The 27,577-nt window shown below is 40.3% G+C and overlaps 1 protein-coding gene across 1 annotated transcript; it reads left to right on the top strand.

Annotated features, from left to right (window-relative positions):
* The first annotated feature begins 2,808 nt into the window (after nt 1-2,808).
* Nucleotides 2,809-8,516, top strand: LOC112431070 (high affinity immunoglobulin gamma Fc receptor I-like). Its single transcript, XM_076882631.1, has 8 exons — nt 2,809-2,893; nt 3,107-3,160; nt 3,446-3,712; nt 4,307-4,558; nt 4,998-5,156; nt 5,283-5,333; nt 8,114-8,179; nt 8,392-8,516. The coding sequence occupies exons 1-8, from the start codon at nt 2,863-2,865 to the stop codon at nt 8,412-8,414; spliced, it is 903 nt and encodes a 300-aa protein (XP_076738746.1). The 5' UTR covers nt 2,809-2,862; the 3' UTR covers nt 8,415-8,516.
* The last annotated feature ends 19,061 nt before the right edge of the window (nt 8,517-27,577 follow it).

Genomic DNA, 27,577 nt, shown 5'->3' with positions numbered 1-27,577 from the left:
TTTTTAACTGATAAAAAATACTCCAAATAAGACTAGTAATTTAAAGTAATTAAACTTGAACTTAAACTTAAAGCTGAGAAACTAAAAACTCCTTCTGTTGAGATTTTGAGGGTTTCGATATCTTACACATGTGAAAATGAAAAACCATCCACTGGATGGTTAAGGATCACAACATCTTCCATAAAACCATTTTTTTTTTTCCAAATCCATTTTCAACATCATTTTTTCTGTTTTTCTCTTGGTAAGGTTGATCCAGTGAAACAGCCATTGTGTTTAGCCCAAAACAGGCTTAATACCAACACCTCACACCACCCACTGCTCCATGTAATATCAATTAGTACAATTTTTAGATTCACCAGATAATTTACAGAGCTTTATGTATTGATTTAATTTTTCTTTCTTTATATTTTTAACTCTCCTTCTGCCAAAAACAAAAACATTCAAAACTGCAGTATGCAAGTTTTTGATACTATAAATACACACAAATTTATTCACAGGTAACACAGGTACTCATGAAGCCATTGTTGTACACTACACAACTATATAAATGACAGATCAATCAGAATCACAGATTTGCAGTGAATTAATATATTTTTGCAAACTCCTTTGCTCCAAGCTTTAGCTGTTGAGTAGTCCTTTATATTTAGGCATGTCATGTGCAGATGCCTTATGAGAAGCTGCTTCTGTCTTTGCTGAAACCCACAGAACAAAACCCACTGTGAGACCAGCCATTTTCATGTCTTATGTCTGAGAAACAGGATATAAAACAATCACATGCTGACACGACACCTTCATCTGTAAGGGCACATCTGAAAAAAAAAAAAATCATGATCTAACCAGTTGGTGCAAGTAGGATTTTTTTTACCATTTTTGTGCAGACTAAATTACGCACAGTGCTTTCTTTAACAATTTTTCATTGAGTGTTTGCTCTACAGCAAGATGACAGCCTGTATGGACTACCCCCTGCTTTTTTGCCCTATGACAACTGGATAATTTGACCATAAATTGGATAAGCAGAACAACATTGCACCTTGGTATAGGAAATTGCATCTCAGTGGCACCTCACCATCCAGAGTTACCACAGTATATGTTATTATAAGTCATTGGAGACTTTTGCCTAGTCGTTTTTCCATTAAATCTCTCTCCTACTGATCATAACAGTTCATCTGCATTGTGTACTCACTTGATGACTTCATTTAAATTAGTTGCACTAACTTCAAACTTAGCATTTGATTATAAATGTTTTATGAGCAGACTGCAATGCTGCTTTGGTCTGGATATGCACCTGTAATAAAATAAATCCAGTTTTTGCTAGAATAATTTTATTATCCCTTCATAAACAAAGTTTATGTTTAAGTCACAAAGATCCACATATGAACGACCAATACCATTCTAAACAAAGTGGCTTTAAGTCAGAATATGTGTTTGAGGAAGAAAAAATTGCGCTGTTCAGTTGATGACCACGGATCATCACATAGTGACGAGGTTTCTTTTATGCTGCCATCTAGTGTTTACCACTGACATTGCTGCAGATGATGAGAAGAATTACTGAAATTCTTCAGCGCAAGAGGAAAATGCCACATCGTCTGCAGACTTATTTTTAAAACTCCAGCATCTGTGGGTGTCCGGCTGAGCAGGTTTGTACATACTTATGCAGTTAGTAAAGTTTGTACTCTGCAGTCATTACAGTGAAGATAAGCCTTGAGAGATCTGTATTTTAAGAAATTTTATTTTAAGAGCCATTGCTCAAATTAAACAAACTTAACATCTACTCCTATTCACCAGAATTACCATGAACCTTTTTTATTGTCATTGTACAGTTCCTTGCACAGCAGAATTAGGTAGCAAGACCACAAAGGTGTGCAAGTAAAGAAAGCAATATGTTGTTCTTCTTTTTTTCTATAAGAAAGGGGGAACGAAGAGTGTGGAGCTCAGGAGCGCCATAATCGGGATCGTGGGGAAACTGCAACAAAAGGTGAGACACAGTTAACAGCACGCAGGTTGCCAGGAGAGAAACAGCTAGACTTCATAAATCGCCGAGGCTTACAGGTAGAGCAGGACCGTGGAGATTGGAGGGGAGAGGTGCCCGTCAAGAGAATCGTAGGGAGGGAGGCAGGCAGGGAGGGAGGCAGGCAGGAGGACAGGCAGGTCACAGGCTTCCATGCCGAACGCTGGTCACACTGGGAGGAAACTTACGGACTGGCGAAGAGAAGCCGTCAGAGTTGGCTAAAGTACTCCTCCGGTGATTGCCTCAGATGGGACGCAGGTGGTTTGGAGGCGGCCCAGCCCGAGGGTGTGGCCACCGCAGCCTCCCACGGCTCCCTGGATGCTGAGCCATGGGCCGTGACAACTTATCCATCCTTTCAGTTTTGCGAACTATTGGCATGTAGTGGTATAAAAAAAGACAGTGTAAACAAGATTTAGTTTAGTTTTAGCAGCTCGAAAAGAAACAATAAAACTTGATTTAAGAAACCGATTGACATTTTAAACAATCATTTGCTCTGTACAAAAAAGAGCAGATGGCCAAATGAGCTTACATGCCAGGGACGGTTGGTATAAGTGGCCTGAAAGGCTAAGCCTTCCCTATCATTATATATATATATATATATATATATATATATATATATATATATATATATATATATATATATATATAAAAATACATATATGTATGTATGTATGTATCTAGTTTAGAATTAATAAAACATTCAATTCAATTAAAAAGGGCATAAAAGAAATCATAGTGACTGAAGTCGAACCCTGTTGGGCCTCAGTCACCACAGAAACACAGGAAGAGGAGGTTCTTACAAAAAATATATCTTCAGTTCAGTCTAACACTCACGCAGTCAGCAGTAAGATGACATGGAGGTCAGATTTGCCACCATCAGACTCTGTGAGTACTGACCTTGTCTTTTTATAAAAAAGATATTAAGTCTGTAACAGAGGAAATGTACGCAAGGGAAATTAATATGTACAAAATGCACCCATATATTTGCATGTATTCATTTTGGATATTTGTAACTCACTAACAAATGCAAAGGACTTATTACTGCAAAAACATTAAAAACATGTTAAATATTAAAACTGTCATTCTCAATCTTTTCAGTGCTGAATGTTCTGTTGCTGTTGGTTACAGTAGCTGATGATTCTCAAACACATAGTAAGTTTTTAAATATTGGTGGGGGGGGGGGGCGGGCTTGTATTTTTAAGTGTATAATAGTGTGTGTAATAGTTTTGATATATCTCTTAACAATACAAAGTTTCTGAAACTTCTGCAGTTGTTATTCTCCAGTTTTAGAGGTTTAGCTACAACATAAACCTGTAAAACACTTCTCAAATAACCACATGCATATGTATATTCACTATTACAGTAAATATGCTTGTATAAATCTTTATAATTTGAAAGCTTACATGCTTTGAAAACTTATTTGACTTTCTGTCTCAGATTCAGGTTTTCCTCAAGTTGTTCCAAACAGGCAGCAGTTCTTTCAATCAGAGGGTGTCACTATCAGCTGTGAACGGCTAAATGGGCTGACTGGATGGAGAGTGATGAAAAAGATAAATGGAGGTGTTAGACCATGTGCTTCAAACTGGGAAACATCGATTGGACCTTGCAAAATTATTAATGCATATCCATCAACAGACAGTGGAGAATACTGGTGTGAACATGGAGGAATACAAAAAAGCAACTCTGTCAACATCACTGTAACTGGTATGTACATAGAAAAGCAATTATGTGTTAACATATTTAGTCCATTCACCATTTTTTCTGTTTAGTACATCACTTACAGCAATGCATAGTGTCATATTTGGTACTGTAGTTTTCATTGGCTGTAAGGTATGTTTTTTCTTGATAAAATGCATCACAATCATAATAAAATAACATATATGCTAAATATAATAACTTAATAACATATATTTACTGCAACTTGAGCAAACCTTGTGAGCTATCATCTGTCATAATTAATGATTTCTATGTTTGTATAATTTTAACAAAAATCACATTTTACACAAGTTACCCATATTGAAAAGAAATAGAAAAAAGGTATAAAAGACTTGCATCAGATTTGGCTTGCTTCATATAGTGAATCATATAAGACATGATTTACTCATGAAGGTGTCCACTTTCTCATTCCTTTCATATATTGTTTTAGTCAAAACATTTATATAATTTTTCAAGGGATCTTATATCTGTTTTCACTCTTATATGCTTTTCATACACGTTTCACACAAGATAGATAAAAACTTTATAAGATTTAGATATACCTGTTCCATGTGGGTAACTGTCATATCTTCTGCCATCTAGATTTAGAGAGTCATGTGATCCTGGAGATTCCTGTCCAACCTGTGATGGAGGGAGAAAATGTGACCTTGCATTGTAGAAAAAAGGATGCAAACTCCAACTACACTGCAAAATTCTATAAAAATGGCGTGTCCACTGGGAGCAGCTCATCAGGAAACATAATGATTCCCACTGTATCCAAATCTGATGAAGGACTCTACAAATGTAGTATTGCTGATGCTGGAGAATCACCAGAGAGCTGGCTTAGTGTTGAAGGTAAGATGCATCAATATTTTCTAACTAAATAAATTTTAACATTTCATTAAAAAGTGTGTAAGTGGGAAACAGTATATGGTCTATGATGAACATAGCCATTGCGCAAAGCGATGTCAGAGTGATGATCTATTTTTCATTTTTTGGACGTTCAGTTTTGGTCCACTGAAGAGGTTGTTTTGTAACATAAGGCAAGGACTTTTTATTCAATCTCTACTGAACGTCTGGTGTTGACGTCCATCAGACTTCTGTGCACAGGCTATGTGTAGTCCAAATGTGGCCGTTTTTTCAACAACACCTTTTTTTAAACATTGGGTGTACATAATTGTATTGAATGGGATTTATCTGAGTGTTTACATGAAATAAATATAAAAATATTTAGAGTAAATTACAACATCATTTTAATTATTTCTAATACACAGTGCAATTATCTTTCTTGCAGGTCATCCTACAGTGCATTACGTAGAGCGCTACCTGGGGCTGTGCATTGGTTTGGGTGTTTTATTGGTGGTCATTCTGCTCATACTGGCAGGACTGATTCAATGTAATAAACATCAACAAACCATCAGAAGTCACTCAGAAGAAACTTCTTTGAAAACAAGTATGCTGACAGTTGGCTCATCAAAACATGAACTTTTATTTTATAACAATAAGCATGCTCAATGATTCCTGGTGGCTGTCATCAAATAACTTTTTTTCTTGTTTATTTTGTCTTTTTCATAAGCAGGTGCCAAAAATTCTACTGCTTCCTCCCAGTCTCCCTCTTCTGCACAAACAGGTCAAGAAAGCCAACATCTCTTTAAGAATAAAAAAAAAAAACATGAACTTTAAATCTACAGCATCACAGAAATCCAAAGTAGAAACACAGTCCTTTAGTAGATTATATACACTAGGATATTCCTTGTTATGTTATTGTTTGGTCTGTGATTTTAGTCCCTCGGCAGCTTTTTTCAGTGTTGATATCTGCTCTTAAGATTTTGTCACATTTTCATGAGAAACAGGGAGCATGAGAGCTAGATCTACCTCCCACTCTGCTGTATTGTTTCTGAGTCTAACCTTACTATGCAAGCAAGACTGGTCAATTAAATTAACACTAGTTGTCATTAGAGATGGCACGATACCACTTTTTATGTCTGATACCGATATCATAAATTTGGATATCTGCCGATACCGATATGAATCCGATATAGTGTGTTTTTTAATCAATAAAACAGTTTTTTTAATATCTTGCTGCATTTTGTATAAGTTCATACTCAAGTTTAAAACAAAACACTAAAGCTATTCTGTTATACCTGCATGCAAAAAATACACTGCACCCAAAATATTTCATAGTTCAGCAATACTGATCAATCTAATAAACTTAAACCTACTCCATCCTCCATATTCTGGTATTTTAAAGAGTACTTAGCAGAAATATTAAGCAACCTAACTAACAGGGTTGCAAACTCCCAGCATATAAAAAAGGGGGAACCACCCTCCACCTCATGATGCTAAATCAATGTAATCAACTTTAATTCGATGCAGTGTGGAAAAAAAATGCACAGAAATACATTTGTTTTCAAGAATAATTAAATAGATTTAACATCTTTCTTCAACAGAACTGCTGACTGCACAGATGGTACCTTCCCAAAGGAAAAAGTACTATAGCTTACTAGGGTATATTAGACTTAATAGTTACTATATACAGTAATGGACTTCTATACATTTTACATCAGATTAAAATTTTGGTTGTAAGATTCAGATAATTATTTATTAAAAGCTAGACATTTTAAATGAGAATAAGAAAGAAAAGTATGTCTTTGTGCCCCCTTTTCCCTGTTCATGCCCTATCGGCCCCCCTGGCTAAACTTTGCTAGATCCGCCTCTGCACAGTTATCAGCCGTCAGCTGCATAGAAAAAGATCCTGGTGTAGAAAGTAATATTAAATAAATTCTAACAAAAGCTTATCAAGCTTAAACGTGCTGCTGTTTTTCAGCCGCTGGTTTCCTCTTTCTGGTGCAAAGTGGGCCAAAACCAAACAAGAGAGACGATCAGCTGATCATTGATCAGTTTCATGATTGAAGTAGCAGCAGGAGAGGGAGTCGCTCCATATATCGGTTGTTAAGCTTAACGCGGGAATGCTTTACAAACATTCAGAGATGAACTTACTCACTTGCTTTACTTCTTTCTGGGATAACTTTCTCGGAGATGAAATGCCGGGTTGGTAGCCAGGCTCCAAATGCTCAACCAGACCCGACCGTCTTGCACGCCACAGCTGCTCTATCACGTGACGCATGCTGCTCCGATGTGCTACGGTTATGAGCCGAGTTATGCCGTGTCGCAAGTTTTGTGAGATGCTTTTTTGATATTTAATGAATCGGATTACATTTTCTATTTCACTCCGATCCAGTAATTAAAGTCAGTATCAGACTGGTACCGATACATAATATCGGATCGGTCCATCTCTAGTTGTTATTAGTCAACATGCAGATGTCAAAATATATCAGGCATAATAATCTTTTTTGGGAATATTAATCGCATGTAACTAATGTGAAACAAATGACGTTTTTTAACCTAGTGTGTTGACACTTTTAATTGTATGGTTCTTTTGTCTCGCTATCCAGTCCTTCAGGGCTGAAACTGAAACTTTCCCATGTGTCCCAAGTTCTATAGAACTTGTCCGTATGCTGAGGTAGCCATTGGATTAATTGTATAGCAGCTCATGAGTGAATGAACACGGTGCAATTAAAGTACTTAAATTTAAAAGTATGTAAAAAAGTATGTACATTTTTCCAAACACTTACATTTAATTAAATTTACTAGAATAGGGTTAGGGGTTACCACTTCGGCATGCAATCAAGTTCTATACGTTTGCTAATAACCTACTAATTTTATTCAGGTGTGTTGCAACAGCAACACATGGAAAAGTTTCAGGACACCGGACCTCGAGGACTTCGAGACCTCTGATTTACAATGGCAATAAAGCTGTTCTGTTTTACAGTGGTCCCTCGCTATAACGAGGATTATACCTGTCTCGGATTATTTTTGGAATGCAACTCGAGGTACCACTGTATTTTAAAAATCAAGAAGTTCATCAGAACAGCTTGTCATCAAAATAAAACTACCAGAATAAAGTGAATAGCAAATACTATTCATTGTAACTAATGTTACTGTGGATAACTGTCCTCTCACTCCTGCTCATATTGTCTTCTGTCGTCATTTACTACACCCTAAGCCTGAATGAGACTGTGCTGTATTTAAATATGATGGGTTTTAAATATTAAATAAAAGCTATATTAGGAAAAGGAAAACCATGCTAAAGTTTAACTAGCTATGCTACCAAGCTATTAGGTGTAAATCAAAAAGCTGTTTAGAGCAGCTGATGTTTATGTCATTAAGATGAAACTGCAGAAAAATAATGGGCTAATGTAAGAGTGACATTTTTTTTCCACTGATTGTCAGACTTTCCTAAGATTTTAAATTAGATATAATGAATTCAGTGAATAGAAAATAGTGTTTATCATCACTGATGTTACTGTGGCTGTCAGTCCTCTCACTCTGGCTGTATCTCTCCGTTAGATGATGACATGTTATCTTCTAGAGCCATTTACACCACCGTACGGCCGGATGAGACTAAACTCAAGGGTGAGAGCAACTTTGATTAATGATTCTTTATGTATTGCATTCAAATAATATTTAATCTGTGGTGGTAAATATTAAATACAAACTATAATATTAAGATAACTAATGGTTCATGGTTGTTTTGCTGATGTCCTGTGAAGTTAATGTTGGTGTGAAATATGAATCCCCCTTTAAAAAATACTGTTTTAGTTCTTTACTTCTTGTACATCTGACAGGTCGCAGAAAGAGAGCCGACTGAAGACAAAATCACATCTGAGTGAAAGTGAAGTCAATGAAGTAATCCACATTTATCACATTTTTTTTTTTGCAATTGTACAAGCTGTACATCATCTGCTGGGTTTGATCTGAATGTCATTGTGTAAAATGTCATGTCTTGTGTATATTCAAAAACAACTGGCTGCCAGATGTGGCTGATCATAAGTACTCATAAAGTTCACATGCTAACAAATGCTTCTGTCTGTTATGTAGAAGTTGAATTTAAAGCACTTGTTGCTTCTGCTCTTTTTGCTTGTGCATGAATGCTTCTCAAAAGAAAAAAGCTGCTGCAGCTCATTTCTTTTCACCACTAATGTAAATGTGTCACTTTGTTTTTCAAAACAGATGAAACACATTTGTGGCAAGCAGTGAAATATAACTGCACAGTTTTATCCTCAGAATGTCTACACGTAAAAAGTTATATAGATGAATAAGTTGTGGCTTATCTCATGCTGTCACAGTAGCTGTTCAGTTGAGTCACCCAAAATAAGCTGATTTTGTCTTATTTTACATGTTTTTTGTGAGACTTTGTGAAAGCAGAACTCAGAAGCTGAATAAGTGTAACGCTGTTATTTCAGCATCTAAATTGGATTTAGATGCTGAGAGGTGGTGCTCAGCTCATTTCTAACTGTTTTTAGACAACATACTTGATAGGCTATATATCAGTTCCCTAATGTCAGAATGGTCAGAATAAACCTTATCGAGCTGCTTCTTAAAAGATGGCTAAAAAAGAGTGACTTCCCTTTTTCTGTTTTTTAATCCACAAAAACTTTGTCACTTTACAAGTCATTTTATAAAGTTACAAAGCTTTGTCATGTTTTGTGATCAATTACAACATGCAAAGTAACTTGTTGCTTTGCAAAGTGCAGAGGCTCAAAAGAAAAATAGCCAAAAACTTTTTACATATCTCAGTTTTGAGAAAAATACATATATTTGTGAAGTATAATTTTTTTTTTATTCCTCATATCTTTTATGCTAGGAAAGCAACGCTAAAACTTAACTAGCTATGTCAATGAAATGTAGGATAAAAATCAAGAAGCTGTTTGGAGCAGCTAATATTTATGTCATTAAGATCAAACTGCAGAAAAAAAATATTCTGATGTAAGAGTGACATTGTTTTCTTCCGATTGTCAGACTTTACCAAGATTTCAAATTAGACCTAATGAATACAGTGAATAGCAAATAGTCTTTATCATCACTGATGTTACTGCCGTTGTCTGCCCTCTCATTATTGTTGTTGCTCTTTTCTCTTTGTACATGTTGCCCTTGGGATTAATTTTTAGTAAATACAACATCTCCTTTCACTGTTATGCTGATGATATCCAGATTTATTTACCTTTGAAATCCGATGTGACTGCTTCTTTGCAACCTCTGTTCAACTGTTTGCATGAAGTTAAAATTTGGTTATCATATAATTTCCTTACATTGAACGAGAATAAGACCGAAATCATATTCTTTGGTAGCCACACTCCACTAGACCAGTTAGCTGATGCCCTAGGCCCTCTCGCTAGCCATCTTTCGTCCACTGTAAGAAACCTCGGAGTGTTCCTGGATGGCTCTTTTAAACTCGAGAAACAGGTGTCCACTGTGGTAAAAAACAGCTTTTACCAGTTGCGTCAGATTTCCAAAGCAAAGCCGTTCCTTCCTTTAAAGGACCTTGAAAAGCTTATCCACGCATTTATTACATCCAGATTGGACTACTGTAACTCCCTCTACTCGGGCCTTCAACACTCCTCTCTTTGCCGACTCCAGTTAATTCAAAATGCAGCTGCGCGTCTTTTAACAGGTACGAGAATTCATGAACACATAACTCCAATCTTAGCCAAATTACATTGGCTCCCTGTTAAATATCGTATAGATTTTAAAATTCTTCTGTTCACTTTTAATATTTTGAATAATTTAGCGCCCAGTTATCTTTCTGATTTACTCCATTCATACAATCCCAACAGAGCACTTAGATCGTCAAACCACAGGCTCCTAGCACAACCTAGGACTCGAATGAAGTCGAGAGGCGACCGGGCCTTTGCATCCGTGGCACCCAGACTCTGGAATAACCTCCCCGTTCATATTCGCACTGCCGAGTCTATCCAGTCTTTTAAATTACGTCTTAAAACTTATTTTTTTACTTTGGCTTTTGATTCTGTCTAGTTGGCTGTTTTAGCTTGTTGCGTTGTTACCTATTGTTGTTGTCCTCTTTTATTGCTTGTTTTAACTGTCTCATGTTTTTATTGACTGTGAAGCACTATGGTCAACACTGTTGTTTTTAATATGTGCTATATAAAATAAATTTTGATTTGATTTGATTTGATTTGATTATGGCTGTATCTCATCACTAGATGACGACATGTTATGTTCTAGGGCCTTTTACTATGATTCCTTATGTGTTGCATTCAGATAAAATGTAATATGTGATGGGTCGTAAATATTAAATGTATTTGTTTTTACTGTTTTGGGTGTTTAAGTAATCAAGAAGAACTGTAATATGAACAATAGCATTTTTCTATGCTTTAAAAAAAATAAGCACATTTTTTGTTCTGTACTTCTTGTATATTTGAAAGGTCTCAAAAAAAAGACAAAGACAAAATCACATCTGAGTGAAAGTGAAGACATTTATCGCAATTGAACAAGCTGTACATCATCTGCTGGGCTTGGTGTGAATGTCAGTGTGTAAAATGTCATGTCTTGTGTATATTCAGAAATAGCTGGCTGCCAGATGGGGCTGATCATAAGTACTCACAAAGTTCGCATGCTGACAAACACTTCTGTCTCTTATGTAGAAGTTAAAATTAAGCCTGTTGTTGCTTCTGCTCTTTTTGCTTGTGCATGAATGCTTCTCAAAAGAAAAAAGCGGATGCAGCTCATTTCTTTTCAACAGCAGGCACTCACTGTGGTCAACCACTAATGTAAATGTGTCGCATTTCTTTATTTTCTAAAACAGAGCAGTGAAATACACCTATACCTACAAGTTTACTGGGCATGACTCTGTGTGCAGTGTGGTCTAGTGCACAGACTGAATAAGTTGTGGCTTGTCAGCAGAAACTGTTCACTAAAGTCAAAGAAAACTAACCAATTGTTTTTAGGTCAGACTGTGTGCCTTGAGAAGTGTGAAGAGGATATGATTAAGATGCTGAGAGGTGATGCTCAGCTCTTTTGTGCTTTACTTTAATTATTTATATTAAGCTTATACTTGATAAGCCAAGAATAAATATAAGGATAAAATTGAGCCATCATTTAATCACTTCCCCCCCACAAACCAGGGAAGTAAACACAACTCTGTGGCTTCAAGTTTTCTTTTAAAGTTACAAAGCTTCATTACATTTCATGATGAACTGCAATATGGATTGTAACAAGGTACTAATTTATCAAGCATATTTAAGTCATAGCAAAAAAACATAAATATGCAAAGGATTAACATTCCACATTTTAAAAACATTAACTCTTGAAATTTAGACATTACGGAAATTTGTGTTTTTCATGTTAAAAAACATCTCTTCCACTTCCACCATGTATATGCCAGTATGCTACAAATAAACACATTTAAAATACAAAATATGAGTAGCTTTATTTAGTTACAGTGACCAAACATAGATACTTTGTTGAAATAAATGGATTACATGGCGCCTTTTCCGGTTTCATACCGGTCAGAAGGTTCCTTTGTGAGTGCGCATGCGCCATTAGCGTGCTGCCTGCTGTAACCCTAATTTCCTTCGGGATGAATAAAGTATTCTGATTCTGATTCTGATTCTGATATGTTAGGCTATCCCCTCTCTGCCCCCATTCTAAATGTGTAATTAAACGCATTGCAACACCCAAACAAAACACACAATAAGGGGTTCCAGCATTCTGTTAATGATGGTCAGTTAAACGATGGAGCCAGCACAACAGAACCAGCAGTGCACATACAGGGATTCATTTCTTACTTGGAAACTTACATTTTAAGAAGGAAGGGATGCACGGAATTTGACTGTTTTTTTGTTTTTTTTGGTGTCCCGTTTGGATCTATAGCCATCAGAATTGTTGTCTTAAGGCCAAGAAAGATGCCAAGCGGATTTATTTTACCAAGTGGATCATCATGGCCTTGCCATATTGGTCCACTTGATTGACCTTTATTATAATTATGTATTTATTTTATTTTATTTAACGGGACAGACTTGACTGGGGGATAGGACAGGGAGAAAGAACGAAAGAAAGAGAGGGAGAGAAAGAAAAACAGAGGGGAGAAGAGACGATGAGAAAGGGGGGAAGAAAGAAAGAAAAACAAACAAAACACCTGGGTCACCTGTATGGAGAAAAAAAACAGAAGAGAAAACAAACAAAAAAGAGCAACATAATAAATACAGCACCATCACAATAAACTAGCTAGCAGTAGATAACAGTAGATACTAAATATCAAACGATATTGTGCAGCATGCAAGATAAACAGTGCACAATGTGCTTTGAGGCAGCAGCCAAGAAAGGTGTAGTTTGCGTCTGTGAACACCTGTGTGCATACCTGTGTGGATCAGCATGCTTGTATTCCAAAGGTTTCCCCATGTAACGATCTGCTAGGGAGTGTGGGGAGCCATAGCCCCGTCCCCCAGGGCATGAAGCAGGTATGGAGGAGATCCAGGCCCCAGACATCCAGAGGCCCCAGAGTACGAGGACCCGAGGAGGACCACCAAAAGGGGGAGAAACCGTGCCACCCTCCTGGGAAGAGCTGAGTAGAGCCCCAAATGAGATGTCACCCAGCAGCTACAGAGCAGAGGCCAGAGGGGGTTGCAGTGGATCGGAATTTGACTGTTAAATGCACACCCTGTTTGCCAGCAACCAAGCTGCTGCCAGCATCATAAGACTCCACCTCAAACCTAAAGAAATATCTTGAAGTAAGTTCTTTTTTAAAAACTAATTTTGGTTAGTGTTACGAACTTGCATGTCCATGTGTTTGTTTTGTGCAGGTGTTGTGTCTTTTTATGTTAATTTAGCTGTGCCAGGCCCCTGCTCCGATTGGTGCGTGGATACACTGCCCCGACGTGACTGGTTCCAGCTGGAGGACCCACCCATTAAAAGGAGGCTGGAGTGCTACAGCGGTGGAGGTCCTCGCGTTTCCCCTCACGGCCCAGCAGTATTTCTGTGGCAGCCACTGGCTGCAGTGCACTTAAAAGTTGTGGAAGTGGAGTGGGTAGGGGTGAGCTGCCGTTTCTTTTGATCACCCGTTTTCTCCTGTTTTGAGTTAGTTAAGGAGGTCAGACTCTGTCTTTATTTTTGACTTTGATGGATTTGTGTAGATTTGTTTTGTTTATTGTTTTGGCCTTGGCTCACCCTGAAGTGTTGACGCTCCCATTTTGGTTCCTTTATTTCACATTGTAAATAAATCACCTTGTATCTAACGGATTTGTTTCTTGTGGCTGCTTGGGTCTTGGGGTCGAGTTAGAGAGAAACAAAAACCTGCAGCTTCGGAATCAGTGAGCTTTCAGCCCCAACGGCGCGTCCAGGTACGTGCCATTAAGCGAGAAACCCAACATCTCGCAGATTCTCATCGGGTCCATGCTTTATTTTTTTTTTCAGATCCAAGATGGCGGCGCGTGAACAACGCGAGGCTCAGTGTCTCTCCAGAATCTGCTATTTAGCGGTTTTTTATCTACTTTTAACCGGATTATTCGTCCAGAATTGCTGTGCGTTGCTGACCTACAGCAGACAAGAGCTTCTGGACATCTGGACTCACAACTCCAACAGTTTTATCGCCGATCTCTGACTCATCCCAGAGATCTCCAGAACACCGGAGGCTGCCCACTCTCCCCGGCTGGGCGGAAGTGCACGCAGACGGCGCCGAGATCGTAAACAAAGGCGAGGTAGGCGCGGAGGGCTACAGGCTAAGCTAAAGCTAACACCACACCAGCTGCCTTTACCCAGTATTTTTCTCGCCAATGTCCGTTCTCTGGCAAACAAAATGGATGAGATACGGCTCTCCATCACTAACAACAGACGGATTATGGACTCAAATGTCATGTTTTTCACCGAAACATGGCTGAACAACAGAAACCAACAGAAGAAGAAACCAAACCAAGAGGAAATCATATTCTTTTAAACATTAAACACCCAAGCACAAAAAGGTACTTAAAATTGCAAGGTGCACAGTATATCTATCGAGTTAGCAGGACGCCACACACACCGAGCCGACAGGCTAGCAGATGACTCCGGCAAGACCAGAGGTGGAGGTTTGTGCATTTATATTAACAATGCTTGGTGCATGAACTCCACTACTACTGAGAGTCACTGCTCACCTAATGCGGAGTTTTTAATGGTCAAATGCAGACCTTATTATCTCCCCAGAGAATTCACTTCGATCATACTCACTGCCGTGTATATACCCCCCGACGCTAATGCTAGGTTGGCCATGAAAGAACTTTCTGCAGCCATTAACAAACACCAGAATAAACACCCCGAGGCTGCTTTTATTGTTGCTGGCGACTTCAACCACACCAACTTAAAGACAGTCCTCCCCAGATTCTACCAACATGTCTCCTGCCACACCAGAGGAGACAAGACTTTAGACCATGTGTATTCCAACCTGGCTGGAGCCTACAAAGCCACACCCCTCCCCCACATTGGACAATCGGACCATCTCTCCCTGTTCCTCACACCTCGGTATTCACCACTCATCCAACGTGTGAAACCTGCTGTGAGGACAATTAAAGTGTGGCCAGAGGGGACAGACGCAGTGCTCCAGGACAGATTTAAAAACACAGACTGGAATATGTTCACCCACACAGACCTGGACCAGTACGCCTCATCTGTACTGGATTACATCTCCAAAACCACAGACAGTGTCACCACCCAGAAACGGATCACCATGTACCCCAACCAGAAGCCTTGGATGAACCGGGATGTTCGTCTCCTCCTGAAGGCCCGCAACACTGCCTTTAGGTCAGGAGATGCACACGCCTACAGTACAGCCAGGGCTAATCTAAAGAAGGGCATCAAAAAAGCCAAACACCATTACAAAAAGAAGGTAGAAGAACACTTCTCCAACTCCAACCCCCGACGCATGTGGCAAGGACTCCAGACCATCACAGACTACAGGACCACCAAACCCTCCCCCGCATCCTCTGATGTCTCCTTCCTCAACGAGCTCAACAACTTTTATGCTCGCTTTGAGCGAGGGAACCCCACAACCACAACCAAAGCAGACATGACGCCAGACCACCAACCTATGACTCTCTCCCCCACCGATGTAGGAGCGGTGCTGAGCAGGATCAATGTCCACAAGGCTGCAGGCCCTGATGGCATCCCCGGGCGTGTTCTCAGAGCGTGTTCTGGGGAGCTTGCAGGAGTGCTCACAGACATATTCAATCTGTCCTTGGCCCACGCTGTGGTACCGGCCTGCTTCAAATCCACCTCCATCGTCCCGATACCCAAAAACTCCAACCCATCTTGCCTCAATGATTAGTAGCACTCACCCCCATCATCACTAAGTGCTTAGAGCGACTGGTCCTAGCACACTTCAAATCCTGTCTCCCCCCCACCCTGGACCCCCACCAATTCGCATACCGCCGGAACAGGAGCACAGAGGATGCAGTCTCCATCGCAATGCACTCTGTCCTCTCACACCTGGACAACAACAACACCTACGCCAGAATGCTGTTTATAGACTTCAGTTCAGCATTCAATACAATCCACCCCTCACAACTCATCAGGAAACTGACAGACCTGGGTATCAGTTCCCTCATCTGCAAATGGTTACTGGACTTCCTGACCAACCGCCCCCAACATGTCCGGCTGGATAACCGCTGCTCATCTACCATCACAATGAACACCGGTGTACCACAAGGCTGTGTGATGAGCCCTTTCCTCTACTCCCTCTTCACCCACGACTGCAGACCTGCTGATGGTTCCAACACCATCATTAAGTTTGCAGATGACACCACGGTGATTGGCCTCATCAGTGACAACGATGAGGCCACCTACAGGGAGGAGGTGGATCGTCTGGCTGAGTGGTGCGACAGAAACAACCTGCTGCTTAACACCGAGAAGACCAAGGAGCTCATCGTGGACTACAGGAGGAATGCTGACCCACATCCACCCATCCACATTAAGGGGACGGCTGTGGAGCGTGTGAGCAGCTTCAAGTTCCTGGGAGTCCACATCTCCGAGGATCTCACCTGGACGACCAACTGCTCCAAGCTGGTCAAGAAGGCTCACCAGCGCCTCTTCTTCTTGAGGACTCTGAGGAAGAACCACCTGTCCTCAGACATCCTGGTGAACTTCTATCGCTGCACCATCGAGAGCATCCTGACCAACTGTATAACAGTCTGGTACGGGAACTGCTCTGCCTCGGACCGGAAGGCGTTGCAGAGGGTCGTGAAAACTGCCCAGCGCATCGCCGGAGCACCACTTCCTGCCATAAAAGACATCTACAGGAAGCGGTGTCTGAAAAGGGCTGGGAAAATCATCAAAGACCCCAGTCACCCATCACATGGACTCTTCACCCTCCTGCCCTCTGGGAGGCGCCACAGGAGCCTCCGGACTAAGACCACCAGGTACCGGAACAGCGTCTTCCCCACAGCTGTCAGACTCCTGAACTCTGCCTCCTGACATCTGACCCACGTTAAACTCATGGACTGAACATACACACACCCACAGTGGACAACTGTACCCTCAAACACAATAATAACATGGACTGAACCACCACTCACAACCACTAGCACTTTATATAGCCTCTGTAGAAACTATCTACACCCTCACTTATCTTAACTGCACTACTGTATAGCTCTGTGTAAATAATCATTCTGTACATTCGATAATCTTTAATCCTACAACTGTTTACAACTTGCATAGTTCCCATTTCTGTATAGCTGTATATCCCAGATTCTGTAAAGTTATTTATTTCATATTCTGTATAGTTTTTCATATTTATATCCTGTTCATATCCTGTACATAGCTTGTACTCACTACAGCCTGTACATACTTATAGTTATAGAATATTCACAACATACTTCATACCGTGTACATTATAACATACCATAATAGACCCATTTCTGTAATATACTCACATATCTATATTATTGCTAATATATATCTATATCACTAAAGCACTTCTGGATGGATGCAAACTGCATTTCGTTGCCCTGTACCTGTGCATGTGCAATGACAATAAAGTTGAATTCTATTCTATTCTATTCTATTCTATTTATGTGTTAGCTGTTTGGTGGTTGCTGAAATAGTTTTGTGAGGTTCTGATATGAGATTCTGGTATTCCTGGCAAAATGCATTTATTTTAAAAAATGGATCCAGGATTTAATGAATTGATATCACTTTATTCATAAAAATCGATTTGACAAAATCTGAGATACTTTCAAAGATTAGGAATAAAAGTTTTATTAAAATAATGTTCTTTGAAGATCACATTAAATGTGTCACATTTTAAAAAAACAAGAAATAAAAAAGATCTCACAAAACAGTTTTGGAGAACATACACATCTTTACTGTTTCCACAGTGCCTGTATGGCTCTTCCAAAATCTTTGTGCTTTTCACCATCAGACACAATAACTCACGATTATCTAAGACCTGCTATCAAATGTCCGTAGCTTCTTCACAATCATTTGTGCGCTCTCCTGACATGTGCTGGATCAGATCCACATGCAGAGTCTTCTGTACTGGGGGGTAAAATTGGCTCTTTGGCAGTTCATCAAAAAATATCTGAAAGAGCGATGTTTTAAGTGGACAAACTTGTGTCGTGGACTGACAAGTGACTACAAGAGAGTACTATGACTACAAGAGTGTCAGCCACGTTGGAAAGCTGCATTGAGGGTTCAGCTTAAGATGAAGCCATGTGTACGAATATCTGTGAGCTGAAAAGCTGCAGCCAGGAGTCGTCTAAACAAGCAACTGTCATAAAGATGCTGAAAAGTGTTGAAGTGTGGTCCGTCCTTGCTGCCACAGTGTAATATCAGAAACGGTTGTGTATTCCTTGTGCAAGTCCTCCTTACTCCACCTGGTCCCATCAGAATGGCAAAGAGTGAACTCACTCCCCTCAGTATGCTGTTGCAAGAAGTGTTTTTTTCCTATGTTAATTAAATCATGATTGGTTTCATGGCCTTGCACAATCAGAATCAGGATACTTAATTAATCCCGAAGGAAATTAGGGTTACAGCAGGCAGCACGCTAATGGCGCATGCGCACTTACAAAGGAACCTTCTGACCAACTTTACACAAACATCACATTGGGGAGACATGTCAGAAAGGTAGGCTGATAGGAAAAAAACAACAAAAATACATAACATGAGGTAAAAGGAGGAGAAAAAAATCTCCACTCAGACTGAGCTCCTAGTGGGAGAACAGTTTGATAACAGAAAAAACACCTCAGCACAAAAAGCACATGACTATCAATACACCATAGAAACACAAGACAAGCAACAGGGGCGGGTAAAGGGTAAGAGAGAGCCGGTGTAGACAGCGCATCTGGTCCTGCAGCATGTTTGCGCTGGTCCAGTCAACTGCCATCTTCCCCGGGAGGGGACAAGCATCGAAGGCGTTTGGAAAGGGAGGGGGGATCAGTGTGTGCATATCAGTGTATGTGTGCATGTGTGTGTCCAGAGTTCAGCTGAGACAGTGTCCTTCGCCCTGCCAGGCTAAGTAAACAGTCTTCCAGCCAACCCAGGTGGCCTTGCATGGAATGGGGGGAACAGTCTAAACACAGTCGTTATCAGGGTGTTTTGTTCAGCTCCACCCTTGAGGCCGCAGCTGGCGCCGAATTGATGATGGTTTTTACTTTAGTTCGAACAGCTCATATGAATTTCAAAGCTGTTCTAACAGTCCAACACTGGTCTCTCAATCTCCCGTTGGAGAGCCGTGATCTTTCTAAAAACTTACGTTCCGTGATGTTGTCGTTCTTTTTGCTCAAAGAGCAGGTTCTGAGAACTCACGACCGCAGTGCACTTCCCCAAGATGTGATCGAATTTGCGCTCAAAGGTGTTGTTTGAGCTAGCCTCTCCAGATGTAATCCAGTTTTTCACTCAGAGGTCTTGTTCTGAGTATTCACGGCAGCCGTGCGTTCTCCAAGATCTTCTCCGTGCTGCACTCAATGAGCCCATTTTGAGAAACTCACGCCTCGTCCCATCATTTCAATCCCAGCGGGCAGCCTTGTGGGAGTTTGAACAGCCCGTTCCGCTTCCTTAATTCTTCGATAAGTCAGGGCCAAGCCAGCTCAGATCAGCAAGAACCCTGTTATCACGGTTCCGAATAGGTAGATATCTTCAGCAGTCAGGCTCACCCGAGCCCAAACTTCTCGTTGAGAAGAGGTGTCAATTGCATTCAGAGACCAGTTGATCAAATCCATAATTCTCTTTTAGGTTTTAGAGAACAGACTGTGAGGGCATCACAACATCACCTAATGCTGTGTCACTGTGCTATACATGCAGTGACACTCTGAAGAGGGTCTTCCTTTGTGTCATTGCTGTTGTCATTTGCATCATGACCACTTCTACAAGACTGCTGAGATGACTCAACAGGTGGGATCATAACAGCAATAAGAAGACTGGATCCAATTTCCTTTCCACAAAGGGGTTTTCTGCAGAGATGAATGGACAATAGAGGAGTTATAAGTATCCCCAAAAGGACGAAGGCCTGAAGTGAGGTGATGGGGGTTGAAAGAGGCCTTAAAACAGGAGTGCTGATGAGGCCTGCAGCTTTGAAGATAGCTGAAAGCCATGTCGCCAAACAACAAAACCACCTGGTATGTTTGAATTCCTATTCTACATACATTTGGACTCTAGTCCTATGGACAGTGATGGAAGGAACTGGAAGAGACATTTATGATGCCCTGCCTAACTCAAACCATTCTGCACAGAAGAAGTGTGATCACCGCAAAACTGGAATGATTTTGAAAATGTTAATTTCTCTTTTGACTGTTAACAGTTCATTTGTTTGCTCGTAGGATGCAGTTTACCATTGAATGAGATCAATGAGGAATACGATGACTGTTAATACATTTGTCAACTGTGTACTCCTACACTAATTTAGGGTGATTAACAGATGCTGAGTATAAAAATCTTTGCAGTGAACCTGTCAGAAATAAGGTGTTCTAGGGATGGGCGTCCGGGTACACACCGGCTCACTCCTTGGCGGCCGCTTATCGGGGCCTGGAGCCTGGGGCTCGCTCGGGCCACTTCGGAGGTGGGGTGCCCCCGGCCTCTCGGCCTGGGGCTCGGTCACTCAGGCACAGCTGGCTGCCGACGGAGCTCACGGGCGCGTCACTGCAACTCCCCCTGGCTTCTGCTCCGCGGCTGCTGAATGAGCCCTCATCTGGGACTCCTCAGCTCTTTCTGGGACAGTGGTGCAGCTGCCCCTCTGTTGGTCTTCCTTGGTCTCTTGTGTTCTGGGGGCCTCTGGATGTCTGGAGTTTTGATCTCCTCCATACCTGCTTCATGCCCTGGAGGACGGGGCTGTGGCCCCCCCACACCCTCTAGCAGATCATTACATGAAGGAACCTTTTAAAAAAACAAGTGCGTCCATGCTCACAGGTGTACACACGGGTGATCACACCCACAAACTACACCCTTTTTGGCTCCTACCTCAAAGCACACTGTGTTCTGTTGATCTTATGTGCTGCACAATAATGTTTAATATTTAGTATTTACTGTCATATTCCCATATATCATTGTGATGTTGTTTATTCTATTACTCTTGTTTTCTTCTGCTTGTTTTCCTTTTTCTTTCTCAGCAGGTGATCCAGGTGATCGATATATGCATTTTTTTTTCTTTTTCTGCCCATTCTGTTGGTTTTTGTTTTTTTGCCCTTCTCCCCTGTCCCTCTTCTCAGCTCTTTCTCTTTCTTTCTCCCCTTCTTTCCCCCAGTCAAGTCTGTCCCGTATTCAGCAAGTGAAAATAAAATGGACCATTACGGCAAGGCTGGGATGGTCAATTTGGTAAAGTAAATCCGTTGGGCATCTTTCTTTGCCTTTAGACAATAATTCTGATGGCAAAAGAGCCAAACGGGACAGGCAAAAAAAAAAAAAAAAAAAAAAGGTGTTCAGAACTGGGAACATTTCTAGCATAAATGTCAAACAGGGCGGAAAAGAATGCTGAGGTGACTCAACAGTCTTTTGACTATTGAGTCACCTCAGCATTTCTAAATGCTTAGAAATATTTACTCATATATGCTTAGAGTTTATAATTGATGTCATATTGATAGGGGTCTGATCCTTAGTAGTCTGCAAAGGCTCTGTATGCCTTCTGGCATACACACATACACACTCACATCCTGGGGTCACAAGAAGAGGTTGTACCTTCTTTTATTGTTTTATGGTATAGCAAACACAAGTATATCTGTTTTAGTCTAAGTGCCTTTTGTTTAGATGAACTGCTGGAGTCCCAGACCAGCCGGTTTAGGGAAGTCGTTTATGGGGTCACATTCTAGGTCACATTGTATATTATGGGATCACATATTTTATCGACAATTTAAAACCATGCGGTATGTCATTATGGAACTTTTTTTTTAGCCTTTAAAACAAATAATAATAATAAGCACTAGTTTCCCTGTCCTTTCCAATGTCAATCCAGAGGAGAAATGCAGACTTGCACATCTCTTTAGCATATTCTGAAAACTAATTAATACATGCCCATGCTACAATGTTTTCAGTCTGTAATTTTAGTCTGTTCTTAGGTGGTTACTACTTAAAATGATAATGTCATAATATAATTTTTATAGTTGGGGTTGTGAATAAATATTACATGTTGCTGTCATGAAATTACCGAAGAAGTTCTAGGAGCAGAAACCAGGGATCAATAAAGTATTCTGATTCTGATTCTGATTACAAATTGGATCATATTGATTGGTATGCAACACAGTAACCTCATAATACTTACAAAATATTTACATAATACATAACGTCACAAGTGCTTTTTTTTTTTTTACACTCTCTGCACTTTGAGATTGTTCTTGATGTGTGCTAGTGAAGCTGAGGAAACAATTTTCATCAGGTGATGATTACACCGATCACAAAACCTAGAATGATGAAAGGTATTCTACCTAAAATGTGAACATATTGAAAATATAACATCCCTAGCTGCTTAAAAGGCTAGTGGAATAAAAATAATAATAATAATCAAAGAAAAAGAAAATGTGTTGAGGAGTCCATCACTTAAGTGCTACAGACAGAAATTAGTGAGTAAGACTTAAATATATCTGAGGTTTTGGAGCATTTTCGAAAGTCTTGTCATTATTTAGTCATTGTTACACTGTGTTTCAGCAGCTGAAGATGTTCTCACAGACAGAAAGACACACGTAACCAGCTTCCTTTTTAACATCTCTGACAATAACCACACTTGAAACCCAGAGACAAAAATGTATGCAGCTGACCACCTTCAGTTCAACATATAGGAGCTCAAGGTGTTTTGCATAATGAAAATGCTATGTGGCATTGTGCACCTCAGATTTATTTTTAACTGGTGGTCACATGGTCAGCTACTTGACAGCTCAAGCAGTGTGTTTGCACGTGAGTGGGATATTTAAAATATATAAACCAACAGTAGCAAACAGGACACATACCGTAATTGTCGGGCTATAAGCCGCTACTTTTTCCACAAGCTTTGAACCCTGCGGCTTTTAGTCAGGTGCGGCTTTTCTATGGATTGTCCCTGATTTTTGTCATATCGTAAGACGATTTGTTTTGTTTGTTCCGCTGTTGTACGGCACTACGTTGCCTGGCGGAAGGGCATGTGATCAGACACACAGTATCGGTGTTCAAGAGTGGTATGTTGGTCACATGTCCATCCGCCAGGCAACATAGTGCCGTACAAGTAGCACGAAAAACAAACTTCAAAGTAGCGCTACGCGTTCAGCGGGAGTCGTGGATGGTGTGCAGCAATAAACTTGCGAAAAGCAAGTTATGCTCAACTCCACCGGTGGAATCTGACAGCGTGGAAAAGTGTGAAAACATCCATCCATCCACCTGAGCCTAAAAGGTAGTCTGAATCTATTTTTCTGGTGTGCTGTAGGTTATTGTTATGTACTACATTTGTTACTCGTTTATGAAGCACAGCACATGTTTCGTACTTGTAATTACCGCTACTTGTACATATACCTAAAAAGTTGTGCAAATATGTACCCATAACTTATTTTTCAAAATATTAATAAAAGTGATGTGTCTCCAAACAGCCATCTCTTTCCTGACAATTTGCTTTGTGCATATTCTCTTACATATGATAAGTCAACATTGAAACACCTGCGGCTTTTAGTCAGGTGCGGCTAATGTATGTACAAAACAGGATTTTCCCCTGATTTTAGCTTGTGCGGCTAATATTCAGGTGCGCTTTGTAGTCCGGGAAATACGGTAACTGTTTTAAATTTGATACATTATGTTTTTCATAATTGCATTTCATAAATGAACAAAACTTATTACAGCAAATGATTTAGAAGGGCAACAACTTATAACGCCACATTTATTATGGGGTGATCGTGGCTCAAAAGTTGGGAGTTCGCCTCATAATCAGAAGGTTACCGGTTTGATCCCCGGCTTGGACAGTCTCGGTCGTTGTGTCCTTGGGCAAGACACTTCACCCGTTGCCTACTGGTGGTGGTCAGAGGGCCTGGTGGCGCCAGTGTCTGGCAGCCTCGCCTCTGTCAGTGCGCCCTTTGTTCCCAAAGGTTCCCCTTTGTTTGAATTCCCTGCCACATGCTGCACGTGTTGTTGTTGAGGTAATAGCCATCAAGTTTTTACGAGTGGGGCCTCTTTGCTGCTCTGATGGACTTCTGCAGTTCGTGGCGGGCTCTCTTATACTCCGCCTCAGTCTCATTTGGAAACTGTTGGATGATGTCAGTATTTGAAGCTTTAACATGAACCACTGCAATGAATTTCTATGCTTTTTTTTTTAAATAGCCAGAAGGTCTTCTATATGTTCTCTACTTCCTGTGTGCTTTGCAGGTTGCAGAGAGAAAGAGCTAACAGTAGGAGGATCGTTAAATCGTTAAACGGCACGCTGATGTCTGCTTATGTCTGAGTGAAAACAATGAAGAAAGACAGGTTATTTTAGATAGGTATACTGTGCATGTCTTTAAATTGTTACATCTTGCATAGGTTCAGTTAGGTGCAGTCTGACCCACACAGCTGAGAGTACTTATAACTTTCTATGCTAACAAAAGTTAACAAATGTTATTTAGGGATTGAAAGTAAAACTAAATTTTTCCATTTGCCTTGTTCTTTTACATGTTTATAAATGCTGTTCATGAAAAAGAGCTGCTGAATGCTTATAAGGAGAACTCGGCTGCTAATATGAAATGCCACATGACTTTTAAGCCTACACACCTTGTTTGTGGTCAGCAGAGAAATAAAATTGTGAACTGGTATAATGAGCAGGTGTCTAACTGAAATGTAGTACTCACGGTCTACTACCGTACGTACTAGCATAAGTGTAAGCGTGTACCATGCTGTAAATAAAGTACAAATGAATGGAGTTGACTTTCCACATTTGTTTGTTTGTACTGTGCTGCACCTTGCTGTAAATGGTACATGCTGTAACATTTCACCAGCTGAGCCCTGGTGATGCCTCCATGCCATGATTTGCATGCGACAGAAAAAACAAAAATCTAAAGGGTAGAGTGGGGTAATATTGAGTGGAACCTTTGCAGTCGATGTGAAAGATGAACAGGAAACAAGCCTAAATACCACCAAACTACTTCCTAAAAATAAGGTTTAAAGGTGATTTTTAAAGGTGATAAAAAGCGTCTGTCCTCCTGTGTCTTATCTAAATCTAAAAATAATATATGTTTCTATCATGTTTAGTGATATGAATCTCAATATACAAAGAGGGAAGTAATTAAATAAATTCAATTACATTTATAATGTGTGCATTTAAAGAAGTAGTAGATAATTGAAATGTGTGTGTAAAATACAGGATGTCCAAAAGTGCATTTTATGTCAGAGAAAAAAATTTTAAACTTCATTTTGTCAGCCAAATATCACAAAACAATATGAAACTGAAAGACATACAGACCATATGTAACTTAGTTGTTGGAAGTAAGAAAAAGAAAATGCATCACTGAAACAGTGATGCACAGTCTAAAAATGTGGAAATTATAATTATTATTATTAAGAGTTTTGTTTTCCAAGGTTAATGTCATGAATGTGTGCAGGCAGGCAGGAAGAGAGGACCTAAAACGCAGGACTCACGGAGGCAGAAGTAACTCAAAATGCTCAGCTTTACTGCTGGAAAGAAACTGAACAAAACAAAAAAAACAACTAACTAAACTGGGAACACAGAACAAACTAAACAGGCTGGCAAACAGAACACACAGTGAAAGTGAGGGTATGATGGAACAACCAGCAGGGGAAGATGCAGACACTAAATAATACAAGAGGTGAACAGAGCAACGAGGAAACAGCTGGAAGACACGGCTGACGCTGATCACACTGACGAGACAGGGAGAGCACATAGCTGAATGCACTAACATAAGGCACAGACCTACAAAGTAAAACAGGAAGTACACGACAGACACAGAGACCCAGACGTGACACAGAAGTAAACAGACACAGACTCACGAGCAGACATAATGACATCATAGACAGACAGAGGGAACACAGAGAAGAGAGACCAGGACAGGCACAGAACAGAAACCTAACAGATGTTAAATCTTAATGGAGAACACAATCAGAATAAACAAGATCATATTAAAGAAACACAAAACCCTGAGTCACCAGACTCAGGACCACGACAGTCTCTGAAGTCATGCACTACTTTGATGTACTGTGACTGTACCTGGTTCCACTAAAGTAAAACCCACAGGGTGCTTTTTTTAGACTGCTTATACTGAAAAAATGACATTCCTGCAAAGCATGATGGGACAGAAACATTTGTGTGCACATGCTTAACAAGAAAAGTGAAGAAGTCAGGATGTGTGAATGATTTCATCCATCCATTCGCTTCCACTTCTCCTTTTCAGGGTCGCGGGGGGAGCTGGAGCCTATCCAAGCTGTCATAGGGCGAGAGGCGGGTCGCCAGGGCCAACACACAGGGACAGACAACCATTCGCACTCACATTCACACCTAGTAATAATAATAATAATAATAATGGATTGCATTTATGTAGCACTTTTCAGGGCCCTCAAAGCTTTACAATACCATTATTCATTCACTCTCACATTCACACACTGGTGAAGGCAGCTACAGTTGTAGCCACAGCTGCCCTGGGGCAGACTGACAGAGTGGCAATTTGGATTTTCCAATTAACCTATCCCCACAAGCTCCATGTCTTTGGATGGCGGGAGGAGACCCCGGCCTGATGTTGGAACTGAACTCAGGACCTTCTTGTTGTGCAGCAACAGTGCTAATGACCGTGTCACCGTGCTGCCGTGAATGATTTCCGTGAGCATAAAATAATCGGTTTACTGTTCTGAAACAGGAAATTTTAAAATTTTAGAGCATGTTGTATGTCAACAGGTTGTACTTACTTCAATTCAATCTTATTTATATAGCACCAAATGACAACAAAAGTTGCCTCAGGATGCTTTATATTGTACAGTAGAAGTACAGTACTTCAAACTTAATGTTTGATTATAATGTTTTATGAACATGAGTACAACTCTGCTTTCTTCTGGATTTGCACCTATAACAAAATAAAGCCAGTTTGTGCTAGAAGAATTTTATTATCCATTCATAAACTTTAACTCAAAATATGTGTTTGAGGAAGAAATAAAACATCAACATCATGCTGTTCAGTTGATGACCACAGATCGTCACAGAGTGAAGAAGCTTCTCCTATGCTGCCATCTAGTGTTTACCACTGACATTGCTGCAGATGATGAGAAGAATTACTGAAATTCTTCAGCGCAAGAGGAAAATGCCACATCATCTGCAGACTTCTCTTTAAAACTCCTGCATCTGTGGGTGTCTGGCTGACCAAGTTTGTAGATACTTACACAGCTGTTTGAATAGTTTGTTGCTGGACTGCAGAGCTTCTTCAGTGACAGACTGCTGCATCCTAGATGCAAGAAGGAGCGTTTCTTCCTCCCTGTCTGGGCCTCTCTGCTTAGGCTGCTGCCCCCGCGACCCGGCCTTGGATAAAGCGGATGAAGATGGATGGATATGCCTCAACCCACAGGAAGAAAACAGAGAATAGATGCCAAACCTTGAGTTCCAAATGTAAGTTAAATTGTGTCTTTTTGTGGCTTCTC

This window comes from Maylandia zebra, linkage group LG3 (assembly GCF_041146795.1).
Source record: "Maylandia zebra isolate NMK-2024a linkage group LG3, Mzebra_GT3a, whole genome shotgun sequence".
In the NCBI taxonomy this organism is placed as follows: domain Eukaryota; kingdom Metazoa; phylum Chordata; class Actinopteri; order Cichliformes; family Cichlidae; genus Maylandia; species Maylandia zebra.
Note: the sequence above shows the minus strand (reverse complement) of the source record. Positions and strands in the feature narration are given on the sequence as shown.

What these genes read in the sequence shown, in the direction of transcription:
- LOC112431070 (XM_076882631.1), top strand. Translation starts at nt 2,863, where the DNA reads ATGGAGGTCAGATTTGCCACCATCAGACTCT. An exon ending in TGTCAACATCACTGTAACTG is followed by an intron (nt 3,713 to 4,306) that starts GTATGTACATAG and finishes TCTGCCATCTAG; the next exon opens with ATTTAGAGAGTCATGTGATC. An exon ending in GAGCTGGCTTAGTGTTGAAG is followed by an intron (nt 4,559 to 4,997) that starts GTAAGATGCATC and finishes TCTTTCTTGCAG; the next exon opens with GTCATCCTACAGTGCATTAC.